At 36.9% G+C, this 22,683-nt stretch overlaps 1 protein-coding gene across 1 annotated transcript in view; it reads right to left on the reverse strand.

Annotated features, from left to right (window-relative positions):
• The window catches only part of LOC134652122 (collagen alpha-1(XVIII) chain-like), a 202,925-nt gene that overhangs the window by 12,330 nt on the left and 167,912 nt on the right, over positions 1–22,683 (reverse strand). Inside the window, exons 8-16 of the mRNA XM_063507290.1 lie at positions 13,035–13,145; positions 5,933–6,088; positions 5,498–5,695; positions 2,640–2,807; positions 2,281–2,398; positions 1,931–2,011; positions 1,541–1,578; positions 966–1,175; positions 314–457 (exon numbers count right to left, since the gene is read on the reverse strand). Of these exons, the coding sequence (XP_063363360.1) occupies positions 314–457; positions 966–1,175; positions 1,541–1,578; positions 1,931–2,011; positions 2,281–2,398; positions 2,640–2,807; positions 5,498–5,695; positions 5,933–6,088; positions 13,035–13,145 (1,224 nt within the window). The remainder of the gene's footprint in view (positions 1–313; positions 458–965; positions 1,176–1,540; positions 1,579–1,930; positions 2,012–2,280; positions 2,399–2,639; positions 2,808–5,497; positions 5,696–5,932; positions 6,089–13,034; positions 13,146–22,683) is intronic.

Consider the following 22,683-nt stretch of genomic DNA (forward strand, 5'->3'; position numbering starts at 1 on the left):
AATATCCTTTAATTTTCGAGATAAATAAAAAAGAAATACGAAAGTAGCACGGTGGAGGGCTCACATAAGTGTAATGTAATGTATTTAAATTGTTGATAAAAAGTCATCTCCGATCGAAAAATAAGTGACAGACACTAAACATGGTGTAAAAATATTGAAACGTCTTCATGATGTCTGGAACCTATACAATGGTGGATAGCAGACAACGAATAATAAATGTATAGCCATTCCGGCAACCGCGGCTCCGTCCTTAAGGTCACATGAATCCAGTAATTCGTGATACAGCAAAATAGAGAAATTATAATTTACTAACCACCCAACCAGGGAAGCCAGTGTCGCCCTTATCGCCCGGTCTTCCCGGAGGGCCGGGCAATCCCTGTATTCCTTGTAAGCCGCGGGGTCCATTTGCACCGGGTCTGCCTCTCCTCCCACGAGGACCTGCGTCGCCTTTCTCGCCCTGAGACCAAAATATGCTCAATACTAGCTATTTAATGTGACAATCACTATATGATTAGAAGTGTAAGTGCATATATTATTATGTATTATTTAAAAGGAATATCTCACACATAAACATTTTTACTTCTATCGGAACGTTGGACTAATCATTGTAAGTTACTTTTTATTTGATACGAGTTTCTTTAAGTTGTATCTTTGGTATTGGTACTACAATTTGGTAGTGTAGCTGTAGGTAATTTTTTTTTTGTGATTCCATTATAACTAAAAGTAGACGAATGTTAACAAACTCGTCGATTCTAATACTAGAATAGCTGTCTACACAAACTGGTTGTATAGAATGAATTCAACTAAATATAGAAGAAACCTAGGTACCGCAATCGGATTTTTGCTTCGAGTTTGCATAACAGGACACGAAACCTGTCACGAATAAACTAAACAGGCATTTTTTGTGGAAAAAATTAAGGTGTGTATATCGTAGTTATTTTTAAATATAAAAATGAAGAGCTAACCTTGACCGTAATTATGTCCGACCCAGAAGATGTGATGCTGATAGGTCCAGGTGGCCCGCGCTCCCCCCTCTCCCCCTTAAGTCCCGACGCACCCGGAGGACCCATTACGCCTGGCAAACCCGATGGGCCGATGTCCCCGCGTTCTCCAGGTTTACCATCCTTTCCTGGGAAGCCTGGGGCTCCATCGTTGCCCTGACTGCCCTTTTCGCCCTAAATAAAATAAAATATTATTTTATTAGAAAGTCAAGTCAACACAACTGAAATAAGAAATTGGTTTTCTATAATACTACGTAAATAAAGAGTTTACATCTTCATTTAGAGCGTAAATATCTATAATCTCTTTATGTACCGCAATTTCATGGTCAGTTTAAATTGTTGACTAACAATAAAACAAAATTATAATGACAATCACAATATAAATTCTAAAACTATGAGTTCACAAACATAGGCATGCTTTCCCAAGGTCTTTTGGTACTATTAAATTTTTTTCGCACGCTTAATTAGATATTATAGATTATCATCTTTATACTTGGTATATTTATACCTATTTAAAAGAATTAGGTAGTGAACTTTACCTTATCTCCTTTGTCACCTTTCGTAACAGCTTTTGGTCCTAGAAGTGAAAGCACAGTTAACCATTTTGTCACCATGTCAAAATATGTCCATCGCGCGATATTTTGCTATTGAACTATTTTATGCAGAGACGGTACAGAGCTAAAAAGTTGCGCGATTTCTGCTGACGTAAATGCCGAATCATGGCAGGACATGTTATTGGTCAGCGAAAAACTGGGCTTTATCATTAAATTACATTTTTTTGTGGCAATAAACCATTTTAATTTCATTTCAAATTCATTTGAATGCGTTCGTACTTACTCAGTTAAAAAAAATTGAGGCATTAACTAGGTATATTCGTAAACCAAATATATGGTGCTTATGAACTCTCGAAATAATTGGTCTATAATTACCAGAAATTAAAGATTCCGCGCTATCAGGAATATACCCGCCTGCCACAGCGGGGCCTGGGGGTCCGGGAGATCCGCGTTCACCTGATCAAAACAGTAAAAACATTTAATTAAAAATAATAGTCTCTTTCAGACTTTTAGGTTTCCACCTTGTGCCTGTTACGATAGCTATGACGCTGCGGATGGTAATGGTCTAACACTAAAAAAAAATCTACATCAAAAACAAATTGCCTGCTTTATGTATGAGAGTGACACATGACACGATATGTGATAAAAAGTGCAATCATCACATCCGTTCTATGCTAAATAAAGTATGGCCCTATTGGCCATACTTTATTTTGCAAAAAAAAAACCTTTTTCGCCTTTCTCCGCTGGCCTTCCATTGACTCCTGGTATCCCCGGCCTGCCGTCGAGTCCAGGGTTGCCTCGGTCACCCTTGAGTCCGCGATCGCCTTGTGGCCCTGGATGACCCTAAAAAGGTAAGCACCAGGTTTATTATTACTGCAATATTTAGAAAAGGTCAATATGGGTAAGTGTGGAATAAGAGTAAGTGTGGCTTTACTTGCGGCATGTTTACTGTTTACACATTGAATAGTGTTTGCTACTTGCTTCTTACGTTTAGAGGTAAATGTATGAACTCGCAATAAAATTATTATCTTTTGCCTGGTTTTTTGATCAAATTCTATTACTAATATTAGAATGAACAGATTACCCGATCTCCCTTTGGTCCATTCAACCCCGGCTGTCCCCGTTCTCCCTTTGGCCCTGCGAAGCCCCGCTCGCCTTGTGGCCCCGTTGGCCCCATCTGGCCAGCGTCGCCTTTAGGGCCCGGCGCACCTGGTCGACCAATGGCTCCACCGTAGGATCCGAGGAGAGATTCCTATAAAATTATCATAGAGTTAACTATAAGTAACAAGAACCATGTTAAATTAACATGAATCTCAAAAAAACATAATCATTATTCTTACGTTGAGTAATAATGAAAATGGCGTTTGCCACATTAAATGGTACATACATTAAGTATTGAAGGACAGCCTACACAAAACTTGATGCACCTTATTAGGCAGCAATTTTAACATTGTACTGGTTGATTAATTAACGTAAGCACGACGTAAATTTCCTCAAAACTGGTGGGAGAGCGCTTAAAATACGAGAGAGACCCTTGCACAGGCAATGTAAAAATAGCTATTTCCAAACTAGCCTTATCATCCAAGCTTGTATCAAGAAACCATAAATGTATAGAAACCAATTATACAGTTTAAAACAATAATTCCAGAGCATGAAGGTCAGGGCTAAGAAAATTAAAACATTCAAATTATATTCTTCTTAGAGTCCGGAAGTTAATAAGAAACTTCACTCCTGTCGAGTTAACTGTCCCTCAAAACTTTGAAGATAGCAAAAGCGACAAAATTTAAATTATTTTCACACAATACACATGGAAAACTTCCACGTTCCAAATTTCCTTTATCTAAGTAGATATAAATCAAGGGCTAAAAGGACTTTCAGAGTTTAACAGAGTCCTCGGGCATTTTCTTTGTGAATGAAACAGAACTGTCTTCGAAAAAGCCATTCGTTTCGGTTGAAAACCTATCTCGTACAACAATGTGAAGGAAATCGAGAAGTACGATCAATTTTGTTCGGAACTGTCACCACCATCAGTTGAGATGTTTGCTTATTATTATTACACCTCGGAAATTTCTCTGGTTTATACATATTCGATTTGCTAACTTATAAAAGTAATCATAAAATCTTTATTACAACAACCATATTTACTATTGAACAGCGCTTGAAATTATCTGTATAGACATCAACTTTATTCTGCTTGTAATAAGGTAGAAAATCAAACTTTTATAAACCATGTGTCAATCACAAGCTTGAAGTAATTTACCTGTAAGGGATATACTTTGGGGAAAATAAACCTCGCAGGTAAGAAAATTCGGTGCCAAATGTACGGAGTTTCTTGTAAAGTTTTGAGTAGGACGTTTGTCTTCACGTATGAGTAATTTAGAGGGTTCAGTTAAAAGTTTAGAGTCTGTTTCCATCTCTGCGGTATTTTATAATGTACGTATAAAAAAATTGAGCCTGGATAATTTGAATTACTTTGATATTTTTATTAATGAAAAACATAATAACTATTAATAAAATAAAAACTTATAAATAAAAAATTTGGCCTAGGTCGTGGTCGCTCGGTAGGGTACCCAGAAGGCTGGCCGCATTGCCCCGCTGGATGGCAATGCTGATCCGCTGGGCAAAATATTGGCCAGCCCTCTGGTCGCCAGAAGCCTCTATAAGGCGCTTTGATAGCTCCTTATAGAGGCTACGTGCGCTAGGTCCCCACGGCCCCAGGGTTTCCACCCCAAACGCCGCAAATATGTAGCTACTACCTAGTGTCGCATATTTGCGACGTTTGAGGCTTTCGGCTGAGGATGCGGCCGCACCAGCACCAACTTTGGTGCTTGGAATATGGGACGGCGCCAGGGTATCTACACAAGTGGCCGACCCATACTCCAAGGCACCAGCGTCATTCCGTCAGGCCTCTTGCCATCGACCCTGGCCAGACCGTTGGGCTCGAGGACCGACGGTATCTTGGCACTGACAAGGGCCCTTCAGATGACGTCGTTGAGGCTGGCGTGGCGGGGGATCCTACCAGCGCTCCAGATATAAATATAATATAGATATTTTTTCTTTGATATTTTGTAATACAAAATATAAAGTAACTGTAAAGAGTTCAACACTTGTTGACGTATATTTTCTCCTCATTAGATTGGCAGGTTTATCCAGCGGAATAAATGGATAGTTTTCTTCATTTGCCTTAGTGCATAAAAACATTAGTTTGAATGTGTGTGTGACTAGTGACTTGAAATTTTTAAGCATTTGGGTCAAACTAATGTTCATCCGTCCTGTAGACAATAAGTTAACGATTTGGGTACATTTCACTATGGCTTTCATTATACAAAGTACAACATTTAAAAAATAGAAGATTTGAGTCCGAGAAGAGCTTCGACTCCGTTTATTAGGAATGACGCAGAACATTAGCAGAACTCGGACTAAAAAGTTTTTACCCAAAGTATAAATGGGTAAAACTTTTTAGTCTGAGTTCCGAGGGCTTAACAACCTAAGTCAGCACGTGTTAGTAATCCTATTTAAACTAGCTCCTAAAGCGTAATGGATGCATAACATCTACTTGGAGATTCCCCAATGTCTTACCTTGTATATTGGTCGAGGTTTCCAATTTGACTGGATAAACAGAAATGAGTAAGCATGAAAATGAGTTACAAAAAACTTATAGCAATGAATAATCTAAATACAATCAGATAATGCAGATATTTATGGTTTCAAAACTTGAAAAACGATAATATATAAAATAATACTACCTATACTTAGATACAATTTATCAATTAAGGATGTCAATTTCAAACTAGTTTTGCAATATAAATGTATATAGATATATAATATATTGAGAATGTGTTGTACATTTATTTTTAATTTATGAACTAGATGAGCAACTAACGCCAATTTTTTTTGCTTTTTATATAATAACCTAGAAGCATGATTTAAGGCATCACTCACATCAAAATTACTGTAATCGGAGGAACCTGGGGGCCCAGGAGGACCGGGGGGACCGATGCTGCCTGTTCTCCCATCCACCCCAGGTTCCCCTTTAGGCCCCGGCTGGCCCTCTGGCCCGCGCGAGCCTGAATCTCCCCTGTCGCCCTTTTCTCCTCTTGGTCCAACTGGTCCCCGCTCACCAGGCATTCCTGGTTGACCCTGAAAAGAATACAGGATGGCGTTATAATTACCTTAAAAATATAATTGACAAAAATAGAGGCGTGTTCAGATATTTGTGAGCACCTTGGCCGACACATCTGGCGACTGTACCATTGGGCGTAGGTATTACAGCCAACAAATTATGGAGGCCCTGACTCTATGCCGACGAGTCGCAGTCTTACTGTTTACTGCACAGTTTTCGATAACTACTAACAGTTAGTCGGAGTTAGTACTTACCCCTATACCTGGCGGGCCGGAGCGTCCATCAGCACCGACCAAACCAGGTGGACCCGGCGGGCCCTGCAGCTCAGGCGCAGTTTCCAACAACGACAGAATCGTCGAGGAGTTACAGCCACACTGGCCGAGTGATACGTAGTTCTCACCGAAGATTTGCTGGAAATATCATATGGTTTAATTTTGTCCTACGCAAATTTGATCACAGTTTTTACTTTTGTTCATCATCATCATCTTCCTCGCGTTGTCCCGGCATTTCGCCACGGCTCATGGGAGCCTAGGGTCCGCTTGGCAACTAATCCCAGTAATTGGCGTGGGCGCTAGTTTTTACGAAAGCGACTGCTATCTGACCTTCCAACCCAGAGGGTAAACTAGGCCCGTATTGGGATTAGTCCGGTTTCCTCACGATGTTTTCCTTCACCGAAAAGCGACTGGTAAATATCAAATGACATTTCGTACATAAGTTCCGAAAAACTCATTGGTACGAGCCGGGGTTCGAACCCGCGACCTCCAGATTGCAAGTCGCACGCTCTTACCGCTAGGCCACCAGCGCTTCCTTTTGTTCGCAGTTTATAATATTAAAAATGCAATTTACGATTTTGTATGTATAGAGCTTTACTTATAACGTTGAAACTGTTGAAAGTCGATTAATAAATAATGTAAGCTATTAATATATCAAAACCTGCTAAGATTATTTATTACCTTTACCGTATTCCTCTGCATAAAAGCGGGCATGAAAAATAACAGTTATTAAAATGAGAAACCAAAAGCATTTTCTCTGGCAAAGTTTTACACAGCCGCAAAGTATAATTGTCAATCATTCAAAGTTGTAAACGGTAACGCAAAAAATCCAATAACGTGAAAAAGTTTAAAGGGAAACCCGTTTCAATTACGGACCGACGTATAGGAAGGAAAAATATGTCAAGGAGGTGGCGGGTTCGGCAAATACGATTACTCAACATCGTTGCCGCTATTCTATTGAAAAGCTCCCTTAGAGAAAATCAAATGAATCGATATCCCCTACTGAAATGTTGGCTGGGCGCCAAGAGCTTAATAAACTTTATTACGACCGGTCCGTCCCAATTTACCGGCAGTGTCGACTGCGTTAAGTCTACCAGAAACGTCAATAGTTCAAAAAAACCGGCCAAGTGCGAGTCGGACTCGCGCATGCAGGGTTCCGCACCTTCAACAAAAAATAGAGCAAAACAAGCAAAAAAACGGTCACCCATCCAATACTGACCCCGCCCGACGTTGCTTAACTTTGGTCAAAAATCACGTTTGTTGTATGGGAGCCCCACTTAAATCTTTATTTTATTCTGTTTTTAGTATTTGTTGTTACAGCGGCAACAGAAATACAGTATCATCTATGAAAATTTCAACCGTGATAGCTAGATCACGGTTCGTGAGATACAGCCTGGTGACGGACGGACGGACGGACGGACGGACAGCGGAGTCTTAGTAATAGGGTCCCGTTTTTACCCTTTGGGTACGGAACCCTAAAAAGATTGATGACAGTAGTAGACAGGTAATGTGAAAGGATCTTTAACTTTGCATTGGCCCGTTATAGAATAAATTTGCATTTTTTTTCGGACCCCTGTACTTTTCCTATGGGAGAGTTTTATATCCGGGAAATATTATGAAACTCCGAAAATTAACATGACGAATTCCATAAGCAAATAACAGTGCGAGCACGTCTCATAAAATTTGATGTATTCGTAGAAAACAGGTTGGTTATTGGAAATCTACATAAAATTAAACTTTTTACGCAAGTTTAAGGTCTCATCTCATAAGATTCGCCCCAAAACGAAAACTTAAAATTGATTTAAATAACTTGCCCTATCCTGTCATATGTTATCTATCAAACCATTCATGCTTAAAAATATTAAATAGTGAACCTTAAAACGATTAGCGGCGGTTAGCGCTACGAGTTGTTACGCTGAGATCTCATTGACTTTAAAAGTAGCCTTAAGAACACTTTATTAATCTGTTTGCTAAGGCTGTTATAAACCCCAATGTTTAATAGAATCTGAAAAGCGTAAAAGGCTTATTACAAGCATCGCCAGTTGAGTGGCCGGACGGCGCACGTAAAAAACTTGCATTTCAATGGGCCATTCAAGTTCAGGTTAGATAGGACGCGCCGAGGCAAGCGGAGATAGCGCCGCGTGTGGGACAGAACATAAGAGACTCGCGGATTTGGAAGGTGAATTCCGCTTTCAGTCAGACAGTGCATTATTAGTAGGACCTAGTTTATGTGACTGCTACATAATGCGTAATTATGTACAGTTGCGTACACTGTTTAATCTACCCACATATTAGAAGCCCATCAAAGAGGGTTCAATTCTGTAGGATCTTTGGGTCGTTTTAGAGAATAGTGGACGGCCGCTTATCTATACAAACGTACTTCACATTTTCCTCTCTTGATATTGACATTTTGGAAAATACTTATTTCTACATAATGTGATTAATTGACCATTGCGTGACTATGGCGTTTATGATTGGTGGGTGCTTAACTACCTATTTATGTTATGTGGTGGCTATTCAAATACGCATTGTTTAACAGGGATTACTGCTATCAAAATTAACCATCCAGCCAAACGAACCAATGGTAGTTCACCAACTAGGCAGATATTAGTGCAGTGCATACTTATAAGAACATTAAGAACCAACTGGACTTTAAAAGGAAAATGAAATAAATCCGTCGCTTATGCTTTGTACCACATAATCTTTGTTTACAGTAGGAGCAGATGACGCCCGCAGGCCAACGCGACTGCGGTGCTATCACTACATGAGAATTTCGACTAGGTAGGAAGACCTACTAAACCTCATATAATACTCAACTGTCTAATCGGAAAATCAACCTTGTTGTCTACAAAAAAAGCTCAAATTACAGGGTAATGTAGAATCAGATACGAGGTTTAATAGGTTAGTTCCGATATGGGAATTTGTTTTGTGCTTTCATATTTGCGCTAGTATTTTGCAAAGGTGTAATGGCGTTTTTTTGGTGCTTTGTAAATATCGGATCGAAGGGTATTGTTTGTAAAGGAACAATAACTATGTAAATTGGAGATTCCGTGCTGAATACGATAGGCGAGGAATGGAGGTAAAATCTACTCAGGCTGTTAATTTAATAAAAAAGTGTGGAGTGGGGAGCAGAGGGCCTACCGCGAACCACGTTGGACGTGTTGCCTCCGGTTGCATTACATTTTTTATAATTACTTTTCATATAATACAGTTTGATATACCGTTATTTTGAATAACGTAATAAATGGCATACTACCGCAATACCTAATTAACGATACACATAGGGGTATTTCACTAGAAAAGCTGGCCAAAATTATTTATGTACATTTGTATCAGGAGTTCTATTGTGTGAATCCAAATATGCTATTTTAATTTATTTTATACAACTTTTATACATTTTCCGGTTGGTGTAGTGTTGTATCGTTTATATACCGGTCAATAGCAGAATAAAACATTCTTCAAGTTTTAATTATTTGATAAACAGCTACTATCTGATCAATCAGACGACCCTTCATCACTTTCTCCTGTTGAATCTGATTATAAGTCATCTGACATCGCGTTTGCGTCTATGTTTGGGCCAAGCATCATGTCCCTAGCAGCAAGACTAAATGGTTTCGCTGATTTTAGAGGCTTAGGCCTAATGCTGCTCAAAAACGGATCTGACGTAAGTAGCAGCCGATTTAAGACGTCCAAATTGCACTGCTCTCTCGAGAACTTCCTTGAAAAGCTCTTCCTAAATTCTCGGAAGTGCTTATTTCTGGCCTCGGCTGCCTCTTCGGACAAATTTCCTATAGGGAGAAGGGCATGTTTCATTACAACAGGACCATGCAGTAAAATTTTGTGCACGGTTGGGGTCATTGGCTTCCAAGGATACAATTGGACATAGAGCTTGGCCGTATCGTCGCAATATGTCTCAAATTTATTTAAATCTATTTTTTGGCCACTCGATATTACTTCGAGAATTGTAGCAAACTTCCGTATCAAGTTTAAATCGATCTCCGTGATGTTGGAAGAAATCTCTGCATTTGAAAAAAATCGTCTGCTGGTGTTCCCATCGTTGCTGGTTCCAAAGCCCTGTTTAGGAATATCAACTACGAGTCCCAATTGTTCTCTAAATTCTTTCTGTATTTTTAGTTTCCTGGTATTCATAATATCTTTTTCTGCTTTTGTTAACGGCGTCATGAGTTTATCGCAGGTGCTCCGTTTTGCGACGCTTACTACGTTCCGACAAATTTTCAATTTTTTTTTCTGGACGACCAGCAACAGTGTTACGAGCGACCGGTATTTCCAATGTTCCACTTAACCATTCTTTATTCTTCATTAAGAATCTATTTTCTTCTCTTTTAGACCTTTGCCACCTAGTCTTAAACTCCCACTTCACATTCGCAAACTTGAGGAGAAACTTATCTTTCTGGTCTTGTGGGAATGTGGCAGAACTAGTAATTTTATTCATGACTGCATCAAGTTTTTGTAGAAATTGGGGTTCGTTACAGTTTTTCATCATACGAAAAATGTATTCTCTGGTCACTACTCTCACGCCAGAAGGACCTGCCATGATAAATCAGAAAATTATTTTTTCCGACCGCAAAAAGAAACTTTGTTTGGTAATATCCCTCAGTGTAAAAATTCTCGTAATTCGTTAATGGGCACTTCTGGGCACCCTAATTTTAAATAAAATTGCTAGAGAATTAAATGTCCTGTCGAATAGAACTACAAATTTAGCCCAATATAGCCCAATAGAACAACTTTCGGCCTTTTGAGTTCAAGTCAAATTCGTAAATTCATAGTGCAAGAGAGTACTTACTGAAATTTGATATTAAATGTATATAACCCTTAGTAAGAAAATAATAATAAACAAATTAAATTAAGCATACCTGGTGAATCCATTTCCCGAACAGACATTTTAAAATATCACCTTATTTGTTGTCTAAACAACGCATAACAATTGTAATATTTATTATCGAATTTCCGCTTTCGTAGATGTGTTTTAGTAAGAGCGGTTAAATGACACCGATTTGATAAATACCCACCACACGCAGCGAAAAATAAATATTGTTCTAGTATCTATGAATTATATGACTAAGGAGTTCGACTACCCTTTTCCCGGGATTCTACGTTTTGATACATTCTACTAATGGCCAGCTTTTTTAGTGAAATACCCCTATGTGCGATATACATCATGTTATTATTGGTATAATGGTCATAAGGTATATTTACACTTCGTCTAATATACATTGCCATAATTATTACATACTCTAAAGCATATTATTTGTTATAACAAGTGATATCACATAATTATTTGTGTGGCATAATAGTTGCATGACATAAATGGGTTAGGTTAGGTTAGAACTGCGACTCCGCACATACGAATAACTAACTAGCAAAAGGAGGGTTAGGTTAGGTTAGAACTTTGACCCTCCGTAGAATAAAATACTTAGCAAAAAAGCGGCCAAGTGCGAGTCGGACTCGCCCATGAAGGGTTCCGTATTTAGGGGATTTATGACGTATTAAAAAAAACTACTTACTAGATCTCGTTCAAACCAATTTTCGGTGGAAGTTTGTTTGTTTGTTTGAAGTGGAAAAAAGTGGCTGTGACATACGGACGGACAGACGGACAGACAGACAGACAGACATGATGAATCCATAAGGGTTCCGTTTTTTGCCATTTGGCTACGGAACCCAAAAAATGGTTTAGGTTAAGTTTGAACTGCGGCCCTCGCAGAATTGCAAACCGTGAAAAAATTGGTTAGGTTAGGTTAGAACTGCGACCTCCCTAGAATAGAAACTTAAAAAGTTTGTAAAACTTTACGTTATCAATCATTAAATGAAATATGACAAAAAATGTTATACAATATATGTATTTATATTTGATAAAATTGTATGAAGTATTACGTTATACAAAAATATATTATAACAAATGTCATTATAAAACATGTAATTATACTAATTAAAAATTATATTACAGTAGGCATTATATCAATGACAGTTTAGACGAAATCACAATATAACAAAGGAAACGTATAATAAAAATTACATTATAACGTATAACAATATATCAAATGGCGTTATAACAAATGTATGATAGTTTTTTTATAATTATATTAAGCATTACACACCCGTTGCCTCCCTGTCACACTTACGTACGAATTTACAAGTGCGATAGAGAGGAAACACTTCGAACGTGGTTCGCGGTAGGCCCTCAGTTTAAGCGCGCCCGAATCGAGCGTAATATTTTCATTTATAAAAACAAGCCGAAACAACACATATAAATATGAAACACATAGAGTAATTAATAACGAAGTGGTTCTGGTTTTCAGTGCAAAATTAAATTAAAATCTCCATTTTTATATCGAATATGCATATATAAATGCATATTGGATAATTTATGTAAAAGTTCCATGGAAGTGTAGCATATATATTATTCTCCTTCCGTTTTTTTTTTCAATGTTTCGTGATATTCAGTAAGTTTCTAAGTCCGACTATTAGTTCTGCGGTAGTCTTTAGTCAGTGGTGGTTTTGCTCAAATATTTAAGAGCACCTTGGCCGCTTCGCTATTTGATGACGACTGTACCAATTTTTTGCTAATAGCGCCTTATTGAGAATCTACAATGAAACCTACCTACAATGTATTGTAATTGGAAGTGGGTCATATATTCTACAGCAATAGTAATGCGAGCGACCATTTAATTGCATGTTCCTTTCATTCACGATATGAATTCGTAATTTATCTCTAAGTGTAACTTTTTATCTCTAGATGTCGACACTTAAATTTGCATCATTATTAACCCTTTATTAGGCTAAAGGTGACAGTCCATTTCCAACCGCAGCTGCACTACTGTTCATTTTACTATGGAAATTGACAGTAATAGCGACGCGTTCAGTACCAGTAGTGCAGCTGCGGTCAGAAATGGAATGTTACCCTAAGGGACACATATTTCCCATGCACAGCTCTTCAAACATGTGTTCTATTTTAAATGCGTAAGACTGACATTTGATTGTCATTTTTGAACTGTCAGCCTTGTAAAGGGTTAAAAACACGCATTACTTTTTCGTGGATTAAGCTTTAAATTACTCAGTCGCTTACATCGTCACCTGAGCCTGATATCTCGGCGATAGCGGTGGTCCCCGGCAGGCCCGGAGGCCCCGGCGGCCCCGGGGGGCCTGGGGGGCCCCGGATGGACTCCCCGGGTAAACCCTGGAATGTACATTTGTTAATTAGTGGTATAAATTATGTTCGGAAATTTATTGATATTGAAGGCTTCTTGACTCTCGACATAAATCAATAAAAATAATATGTATCACTATTATTCTAAGAGGAGAGGGTGTTGAACTCCTTATAAAATTTATCAGGCTAAGATTCTTTTTTCGCTTTTTTCGCAAGACACGAAATCCTCGCTAGCAGAAACTCTTACGCTGACTAGAGAAAGGAATCATATAGAATGCAAACAAAACTCTGAACTGAAATACTCTCCCAGAAAAAGTGGTCTTACAGAATATAAGCAGAAAATATGGATTTATGGCTCTCAACAATGCACCGGCCTGGCCGAATCAATATTGCGATCTCGAACAATAACGAAATATCAAAAATACGGAGTCACCGCCGAAATAAAACCACACGCTCTCAGTACGGAGATAGTAAAAAACTGCAGACCGAGTAATCTTCAAGAAAACGATAAATTAATACTGTGCTTAGGTGAAAATGACCGCAGTGTGAAAGCTGTAACTCTACATTTAAGGAAAGTCTTAAAAAATACTGGAAAATGCACTGTTATTGTTCTGAGCTTAAAAACGTGTCAATATTTAAACAATTATGAACTAAACAATAGTATAAAAAATCTCTGCTATGAATTTAATAACTGCCACTATTTAAATTGTAAGAGCAGTAATTTGTACAATATTTGTAAGTCAATTAATTATGTTATAGATTGTGTTGATTATGATAAAACATTTTTAAATTTAAGTAGCATTAGGAAACGAATAGGTAGTAATAAGTCTAGTATAAGACCTCCAGTCAGCAAAACGGAACCAGCAAAGGGCACTATTCCATATTATTTTATTCGAAAAAGCAATGCTCACATATCGGCCGACAGCGCACATACATCACCTCAGATACCTAAGGCCCCTACTCCGGAAATCAGTAAAGGTTCCATATTATATTATTTTCCTATTGTAAAGAAATTTTTTCGTGGCCACTAATCCTTTAGTAGAGACCATCGCTAAGGACAACAGTTTCAAAATACTCCACCAAAACATAGCTAGTGTTTTATCAAAACAAGAAATATTAGAACTAACTATTCAGGAATTAAAAGAAGCAAACTGTGACTTAGATGTTTTATGCTTATCAGAAACGTTTCTAAAAGCAGGGCATGAAAACTACCTATCCATAGAAGGTTATACAATGGTGGCCAGCTTCTGCAGAGAGAAGCAAAGAGGTGGTAGTTGTATCCTAGCTAAAATTGGATTAAATTGTAAGGAGCTAACACATCTAAAGCAATACGCTACCGAAATGGTTTTCGAAGTCTGCGGAATCGAAATCCTGTCAAACAAACTTATAATCATCTGTGTTTATAGAACGCCCTCTTCGAATCCCACCTTATTTTTAAAAAAGTTAGACTATATGCTGCATGATATACATAACAAATGCAATAACTCAAGAATTGTCCTAGCGGGTGATTTAAACATTAACACTCTAATTGAAAGTAAGCTTACGAGAGACTTTAAAGATCTTTGTCGAAATTATAATTTAAAAATTCATATTAATGAGCCCACGCGAAAGTCCACATGTATTGACCACATTCTAAGCAATATCCAAAACGCAACCTCAACATTACTGCCGCTGTACCTCTCAGACCACGACACATCACAACTTCTGAGTTTTCCTATGGAAAACAATGGCTGTAATCGTATCACGCCGTATTTTGTTTATAAGCGTGATTTTAGCCTAGCTAATATTAATAAATTTAAAAAATGCTTACAGAATTTGTTATGGATGGATGTATATGAAGAACCTATTTTTAATCTAGCCTTCATGGCATTTCATGACCTTTTTTGTCTATTGTATAATCTCTGTTTTCCTAAAATACGCTCAAAGATAAATATTGGAAACAAATGGAAACGTAATTGGATAAGTAAAGGACTTAGAAGGAGTTGTATAACTAAACGCAAACTGAGATTTCAATATTATAGAGAAAAGAATACACAGAACAAAGTTAAATATATCACGTACTCTAGCATACTTAAACGATGTATTTTTGATTCAAAAAAGAAGGCTAATATACGGTTTATAAACAGAAGCAAAAATAAATGTAGAGCGTCATGGATGGTTGTAAAGAATCAGATTTCAGGTTCGGTACCCAGTGATTATATTGAACAGATTAAAGTTGATGACAACATAATATCAGATCCAACGGCCATGGCTTCTGCATTTAATGATTATTATATTAACTTGGCCGGAAAAACACACGCAACTACGTCAACTTGTACCTTAAAGACTTCAAACGCCAACTCTATGTTCTTAAAACCAATGTCAGAAAATGAAGTCAGATTGGAAATCATGTCCCTAAATAACACTAATTCCGAGGGATACGACGGTATCAACACAAAAATTATAAAGTCATGCATCAATGAAATAGTTCCAATATTAACCTATTTAATCAATTTTTCATTCGCCTCTGGAACCTTTCCAGATGTATTAAAATTATCAATTGTAAAGCCGTTGTTTAAAAAGACTGAGAAAGATAATATAAATAACTACCGTCCTATCACTCTAATACCTATAATGTCTAAAATATTAGAAAAATGTATGTATAAACGACTCTTAGACTTTTGTACAAAGTTCCAAATTATTAATAAATATCAATTTGGCATTCAGAAAGATAAGTCAACTACACTGGCAATCTATTCCCTGATCAAGTCGATATTAAATAGTATAAATAATAACAGAATAACCACAGGGCTTTTCTTTGATTTATCGAAAGCCTTCGATCTCGTTTCTCATAGCCTGCTTTTAAATAAATTAGAAAAATACGGAATAAGAGGGCTGCCACTCCAGTGGATATCCTCATATCTGAGTAACAGATTGCAATGTGTTGAAATATCTAAAGTTGACGAAAATAATGAAAAAAGGAACTACAACTCTGAATACAAATTAAATAAGTACGGCGTACCACAGGGGAGTATATTGGGCCCTATTCTCTTCCTGTTATACGTAAATGACATAACTGAAATAACTCATCATCAATTTATCTTATTTGCTGACGACATATCTGTAATTGTGACATCCGAAAATAGTATAGTTAATAGTAATACAATAGAAGAACATGAATCTGACATTAACAGAACGATAGAAGTAATTATTAAATGGCTCCATATTAACAACTTAGACATCAATTTGAGTAAATCAAAATATATCATGTTCACCAAAAATATACCTCATCTGAATGTTACACGAATAGAGAAAGTAACACAAACAAAATTTTTAGGTGTAACAATAGATGAAAGCTTGAACTGGAAGGCACATGTACAAATCGTATGTAGCAAAATCAATAAGTTTGTTTACGCACTTAAACAGGTACGGAAAGTTACAACCGTCGCTACCGCAATTTCAGCATATCGAGCATACGTAGAATCCACGCTACGATATGGTGTTCTAGTCTGGGGCAATAGCACTGATAAGGATAGACTATTTATCGCCCAAAAAAAATGTGTTCGAGCAATTTGCGGCCTCCCACCTTGGGAAAGTTGTAAACCTATTTTTGATGAACTTGGCTTACTACCGCTACCCGCACTATATATATACGAAATATGTATGTTTGTCAGCAAAAATAAGCATCTTTTTAAAAAGGCAGCTGACCTGAACCAGCGTCCTCGTAGAGACCCTAACAGGCTCGTATTAGATGTCACTCCAAAACTAGCACTCTACAGTAAAAGCTGTCTCAAAATGTGTGTTAAGCTTTATAACAAATTGCCTGATCACCTTAAAGAGTTGAATGCCAAAGCACTAAAACCAAGGCTCTATAAATGGCTACATGAAAAAACTTTGTATAATATTAATGAAATTTTAAATTGACGGTTCCTTTAATTAATTAAATTTCTTAGCTTTAGCATTAATATTTGAACTATGTTGTATATAACTGTCTATTTTGATTAATGTGTTGTATGTCCTAGAGTTTAAGGTGTAAATTTGCATGCTACTATGTAGTTAATCATGTGTTACCTAATAACAATAGCATAAGAACCACTGTACCATGTTTATTGCAAATAAATGAAATGAAATGAAATAAGATATATTGCTAAATTAAAAAAAGCGGCCAAGTGCGAGTCGGACTCGCCCATGAAGGGTTCCGTATTTAGGCGTTTTATGATGTATAAAAAAAAACTACTTACTAGATCTCGTTCAAACCAATTTTCGGTGGAAGTTTACATGGTAATTTACATCATATATTTTTTTTAGTTTTATCATTCTCTTATTTTAGAAGTTACAGGGGGGGGGGGGGGACAAAAATTTTACCACTTTGGAAGTGTCTCTCGCGCAAACTATTCAGTTTAGAAAAAAATGATATTAGAAACCTCAATATCATTTTTGAAGACCTATCCATGATACCCCACACGTATGGGTTTGATGAAAAAAAATTTTTTGTGTTTCAGTTCGAAGTATGGGGAACCCCAAAAATTTATTGTTTTTTTTCTATTTTTGTGTGAAAATCTTAATGCGGTTCACAGAATACATCTACTTACCAAGTTTCAACAGTATAGTTCTTATAGTTTCGGAGAAAAGTGGCTGTGACATACGGACGGACAGACAGACGGACAGATGGACAGACAGACAGACATGACGAATCTATAAGGGTTCCGTTTTTTGCCATTTGGCTACGGAACCCTAAAAATAATATTGTTCGGTTACCTACGTCTACTACGATGATCGCTCTGATTTGTTAAGTAACAATAAAGGAAGAAAGGTAGAAGCTGTTGAATTTTTCAGCAGCCGCTCTCATTGAAATTATATGTATAGGTTTGTAGGCTTTGATATTGACGCCATGGAATCGTAATTTCCTTTAAAGCTTTAAATATTAATTACAAGTCGTTTAGGCTTATGTACAGTCACCACACGGGACGGTTACGCCATTTAGGGTCCTAGCTAAATTGGTTGTTCCATAGTTACGATATGGAATGTCCAATTTAGCTAGGGTTCCTAAATGGCGTAACAATCACGGAGCGTGACTGTACATGTACTTTGACATTATATCTTTTACATTTTGCGAAGTGAATATAAATATAGGTTATACTGACTAACTTTTGTACTTTATATACTTAACCCCGCAATTGCGATAACCACCCGTAGACAACATCGATATGTAATAAGCCAAAATGTATGTACTTAACAGATTTCTTTTTTCGGTTCTAGTCCCATAATAACACTTTCTTAGAATGAACTGTACATTCAGCTCATCGAATATGGCTAAAGGTGGAAAAAACAGCCTGTATTCGTATTAATAGAGGCTTATCAACTTTTGTAATTTTTAGGGTTCCGTACCCAAAGGGTAAAAACGGGACCCTATTACTAAGACTCCGCTGTCCGTCCGTCCGTCCGTCTGTCACCAGGCTGTATCTCACGAACCGTGATAGCTAGACAGTTGAAATTTTCACAGATGATGTATTTCTGTTGCCGCTATAACAATTCAAATACTAAAAACAGAATAAAATAAAGATTTAAGTGGGGCTCCCATACAACAAACGTGATTTTTGACCGAAGTTAAGCAACGTCGGGCGGGGTCACTACTTGGATGGGTGACCGTTTTTTTGCTTGTTTTGCTCTATTTTTTGTTAATGTTGCGGAACCCTCCGTGCGCGAGTCCGACTCGCACTTGGCCGGTTTTTATAAATAAGGGGGCCAGTTTTCAGCTGTATTTTTGTAGAAAGATCGACATTGCGTGCCTCGCATTAAAAATAAACAAAGGATACCCAGTTCTTAAAGCCTTGTTGAGCGTGTCGTCAAAAGTTACAATTTAATGTAAAGCAATCGGGCCACACGATCGGTTGTGGTACTTGTGGTATAGTTGGCCGGAAATTAACTTTGGAAAATAGCGACCCGCTTTCAAGACAATATTATTTGTAAGCAGCGAAATACATAGTTACCTAAACTTTGCATAAGACACCGCTTATGGTGTATGATTAGTTTAGGCTTTTGTTATAGGTATTTGTTTTGTAAATGCTATATCCGGTTTTAAGTATATTTGTTATTGAAAAATTTTAAAACAATGTCGTTGCCTATCAAGTTTTACCTTAAAATTAATGTTTTTTTTTTCGCTAGTTTTAATATCGGAAAAAATATTAAGTTATAATATCTACAGAATAACACATTGGTTTACAAATATAAGTGTAAATTCCGCCCGTATTCCAAATAACTAATTATAACTACTTGTATATTATTGTACAAATTATCAAGAGTAAGTAAGTAGACTTTAAGTCTACGTTATTAACTTGCAAATAGCAGATTGTCGTCCAAAAACAGTAAAATAACACCTTAATTATACAGTCAAAGAACAAGTTTCAATTTTGAGTAAAATACCTATTTGTTTCAACGCCTCTAATTTACATTATGACAGCTTAAACGAGGCTTTTAGGCCTCCCTTCTGTAATAAATATTCCGTGAACTAATCGTTAATCAGTTACTTACTTAACAGCCCTAAGTGATTGGACTACACAATTTGGCAATGCCATCATTTAAAATTTAAATTCTCTGAAATATTAATTATGAGTGAGTGAGAGATGAACTTGTATATTGAAATAAAATTATTTAAATAAAATTATTTCTATATACCCTTTGCAATTATACAGTTGTAAGAAAGCTATAATTGAATGGATTAGAAAGTTAGACTACGAGGAAACAGAAGCACTTTTACAAAAACAATAATATATAAATACACACACACACACACACAGACGCACACTTAGCTTAGCCTAATTTAATTTAGTTTGTAAGATTTACATTCAAGTATAATTTCGGTTACTTTGTATGTAACTTTGGTAGGAAGAGCGGGATCTCCTGCCACAAGTATAATTCTACTTACTTGGAGATTCCAACCATAATTTTTTGTACACAATATTGTAACCAATAAACGCTTTTTCATTTTTCATGTTTTTTTTTCAATCTCTCAAAAAGTATGTCAAATAAAAAGAACACGGAGAAGTCCCATGTTGTATCCACTCTGGAAATTTTACTGTTGAAACATTAAATTAAATATTACTATGGTGAAGAAAGATTGAACTTCAAGATTATGATTCTCATAGTTTCAATCGTTTTTGTTAAGAATGTAATTGACAATGAAAATCATTAGGTGCCTACTTACTTTTTTCAGAAATACTGTTTGGTTTTCTTACAATTTTTGTGGTTATATTTGAAGACTTTAAAAATAAAATAACATCAAATAGCAAAAAGTACGAGCATAAGATCTGCCCCATGTCCAAAGCAAATGTTTAATTTGATAAATCGAGTCACAAATGAAGTTTAACCCTCTCATGCCATGATATACAGCCATTAGGCAAACATAACACTGTTTGTTAGCGCCGCGTGCCAGCACTGTGCAAGTATACTCGGCCACGTTTAACACGTTCATACATCATTTGCACTGGCCATGACACTGAACGATACCTATTAACAGAGTAGTTTATAGAAAGGTAAGGTAAAGGAAGTAAACCTGAAATAAGGCGTAACATGTAATACACTTAGTAGTAAACCAAAATCTGTAATATTCATGCCAAGTTTTATGTTATGTCAGCATGACTCTCGTTTTAAAATGGGAGCGCGACTTTAATTGTATGGCGGAGACTAAGTTTTTGTGACTTAAAAATCCTCGTTTTTGTCCATATTGTGCCTTTATTTACTTATTGTTATGCTTATGATCGCTTTAGTTACATACGCTTTACTAGCTAAGTAGATATTACTTGATCTAGGCACCTGGTAGCTGACTAACAATTTGAATATATGTATTCGGAAATTTACCGACAGCTGTCACAGCTGTCGGTAAAATTCCAAATATCGAATATTCAAACTGTTGATTGTTGTAGTGATGGGTAGGACATCAATTTAAAATGAGTTTGTATGAGTACCTCATTTTCTAAAATGAGGTGTTACAATGTCTTACTTCAAATGAGGTGAGGTACTAGCATATTTTCAGCGTCAACTATTCCATTAATTCCAACAGCGACAATTTTTTTAAGATGTATGAAAGCTTGCAGCGCTTACGCTTGTTGTCTTTCGTGTTTAATTGTTAACGTATTTTCGGTGGTGACGCGAAGCGATATTGAAGTACGTCGCGTGTCGGTCTCACTCCCTCTTTGGGTATTTCTAATTCATTGTTTCATTTTGAAAGTATTTTTGAGGGGTTCATGACACAGAGAGGCGGTGAGTGGACCTTTTGTCGTTGCAATAAGGTTTGTAGTTCGGCAGTTGACAGTGTGGATCATTACTCGTTTCTTCATTTGAGACATTTGAGTTTTGAGTGTCGGCGAGCAGGCGAGCACCTAGCGCCTCGCGCGATCCAGGGACTCTGTTGCAAGTTGTGAGGAGTGTATGAGTTTTGAGGGTCGCGAGACTCGCGAGTGAATTTGAACGGATAAGAGTTTTTTGAAATTTGAAGTGTGTGAATGATTTGTGTGGCAAGAGGTGTTTGTGATGCGCGCGAGTAAATGAGTAAAATGAATAGAGGAGTGAAGTAAGACATTTTTGCGGTACGAAGTACTGCGACAAATTAACAAAATGAGTGGTACAAATGAGGTGCCTCACGAGTGAGCGACTCAACACTAGATTGTTGTATGATTTTGATATGCCCTGATAAGTGGCTCATTTTAGTAACATTCAGTGTGGCTAATCCTATTTAAATATAATGGTATTTGTTTTAATTAAAATAATAAATAAATATCAGGGGACATCTTACACAAATCAACCTAGCCCCAAACTAAGCAAAGCTTGTACTATACGTATGGGTGCTAGGCGACGATATACATAACTTATATAGATAAATACATACTTATATATGTACATAGAAAACACCCGTGACTCAGGAATAAACATCTGTGCTCATCACACAAATAAATGCCCTTACCGGGATTCGAACCCAGGACAAAACAGAGAAAACACAAAACAATTTAGGATTTTAAACCTAAATACCCATACTACTTCACATATTAAACACAATAAACTGGGTGCACAATAACTCTAATGCGATAACAACAAATATATTATATAAAGTTGACTGTACTTTATCGGACCAAACACAATGCTACTTTAACTTTTCGCAGCGCGCAATGGAATTGAATTTGAGCCAGGGTTAAAATACAAACTTTAATAGAATTTCTATTCTATCAAAATGGAATTTTCTCTGTATTTGGAACATAATACTACTAGAGTATTAGCGTAGTTATTTAGTTTTACCACCCTGATTGATTACACTATTGGTACTTGTACAATTTGTATACATACAACAATTAAAAAAATAATGGCAATATTCTGAACGTTAAGGAAGCCAACTAGTTAACGTCAACTCAAGCAAAAGTAGGCTTGTAAGAAATAATGTGTTAATTTACCCGTGGTAAATACTTACCTACAGTATACGAGTACACTACAAATTTCAACTGAAACCGGAACCGTTATACTGTAAGGCTTAGGTGTTTGTGCCAGATATAGCGGATTGTACAATTCAACAATTGTATGGATTGTGTAATATACACACCAA

The sequence above is a fragment of the Cydia amplana genome, chromosome 11 (genome assembly GCF_948474715.1).
Source record: "Cydia amplana chromosome 11, ilCydAmpl1.1, whole genome shotgun sequence".
In the NCBI taxonomy this organism is placed as follows: domain Eukaryota; kingdom Metazoa; phylum Arthropoda; class Insecta; order Lepidoptera; family Tortricidae; genus Cydia; species Cydia amplana.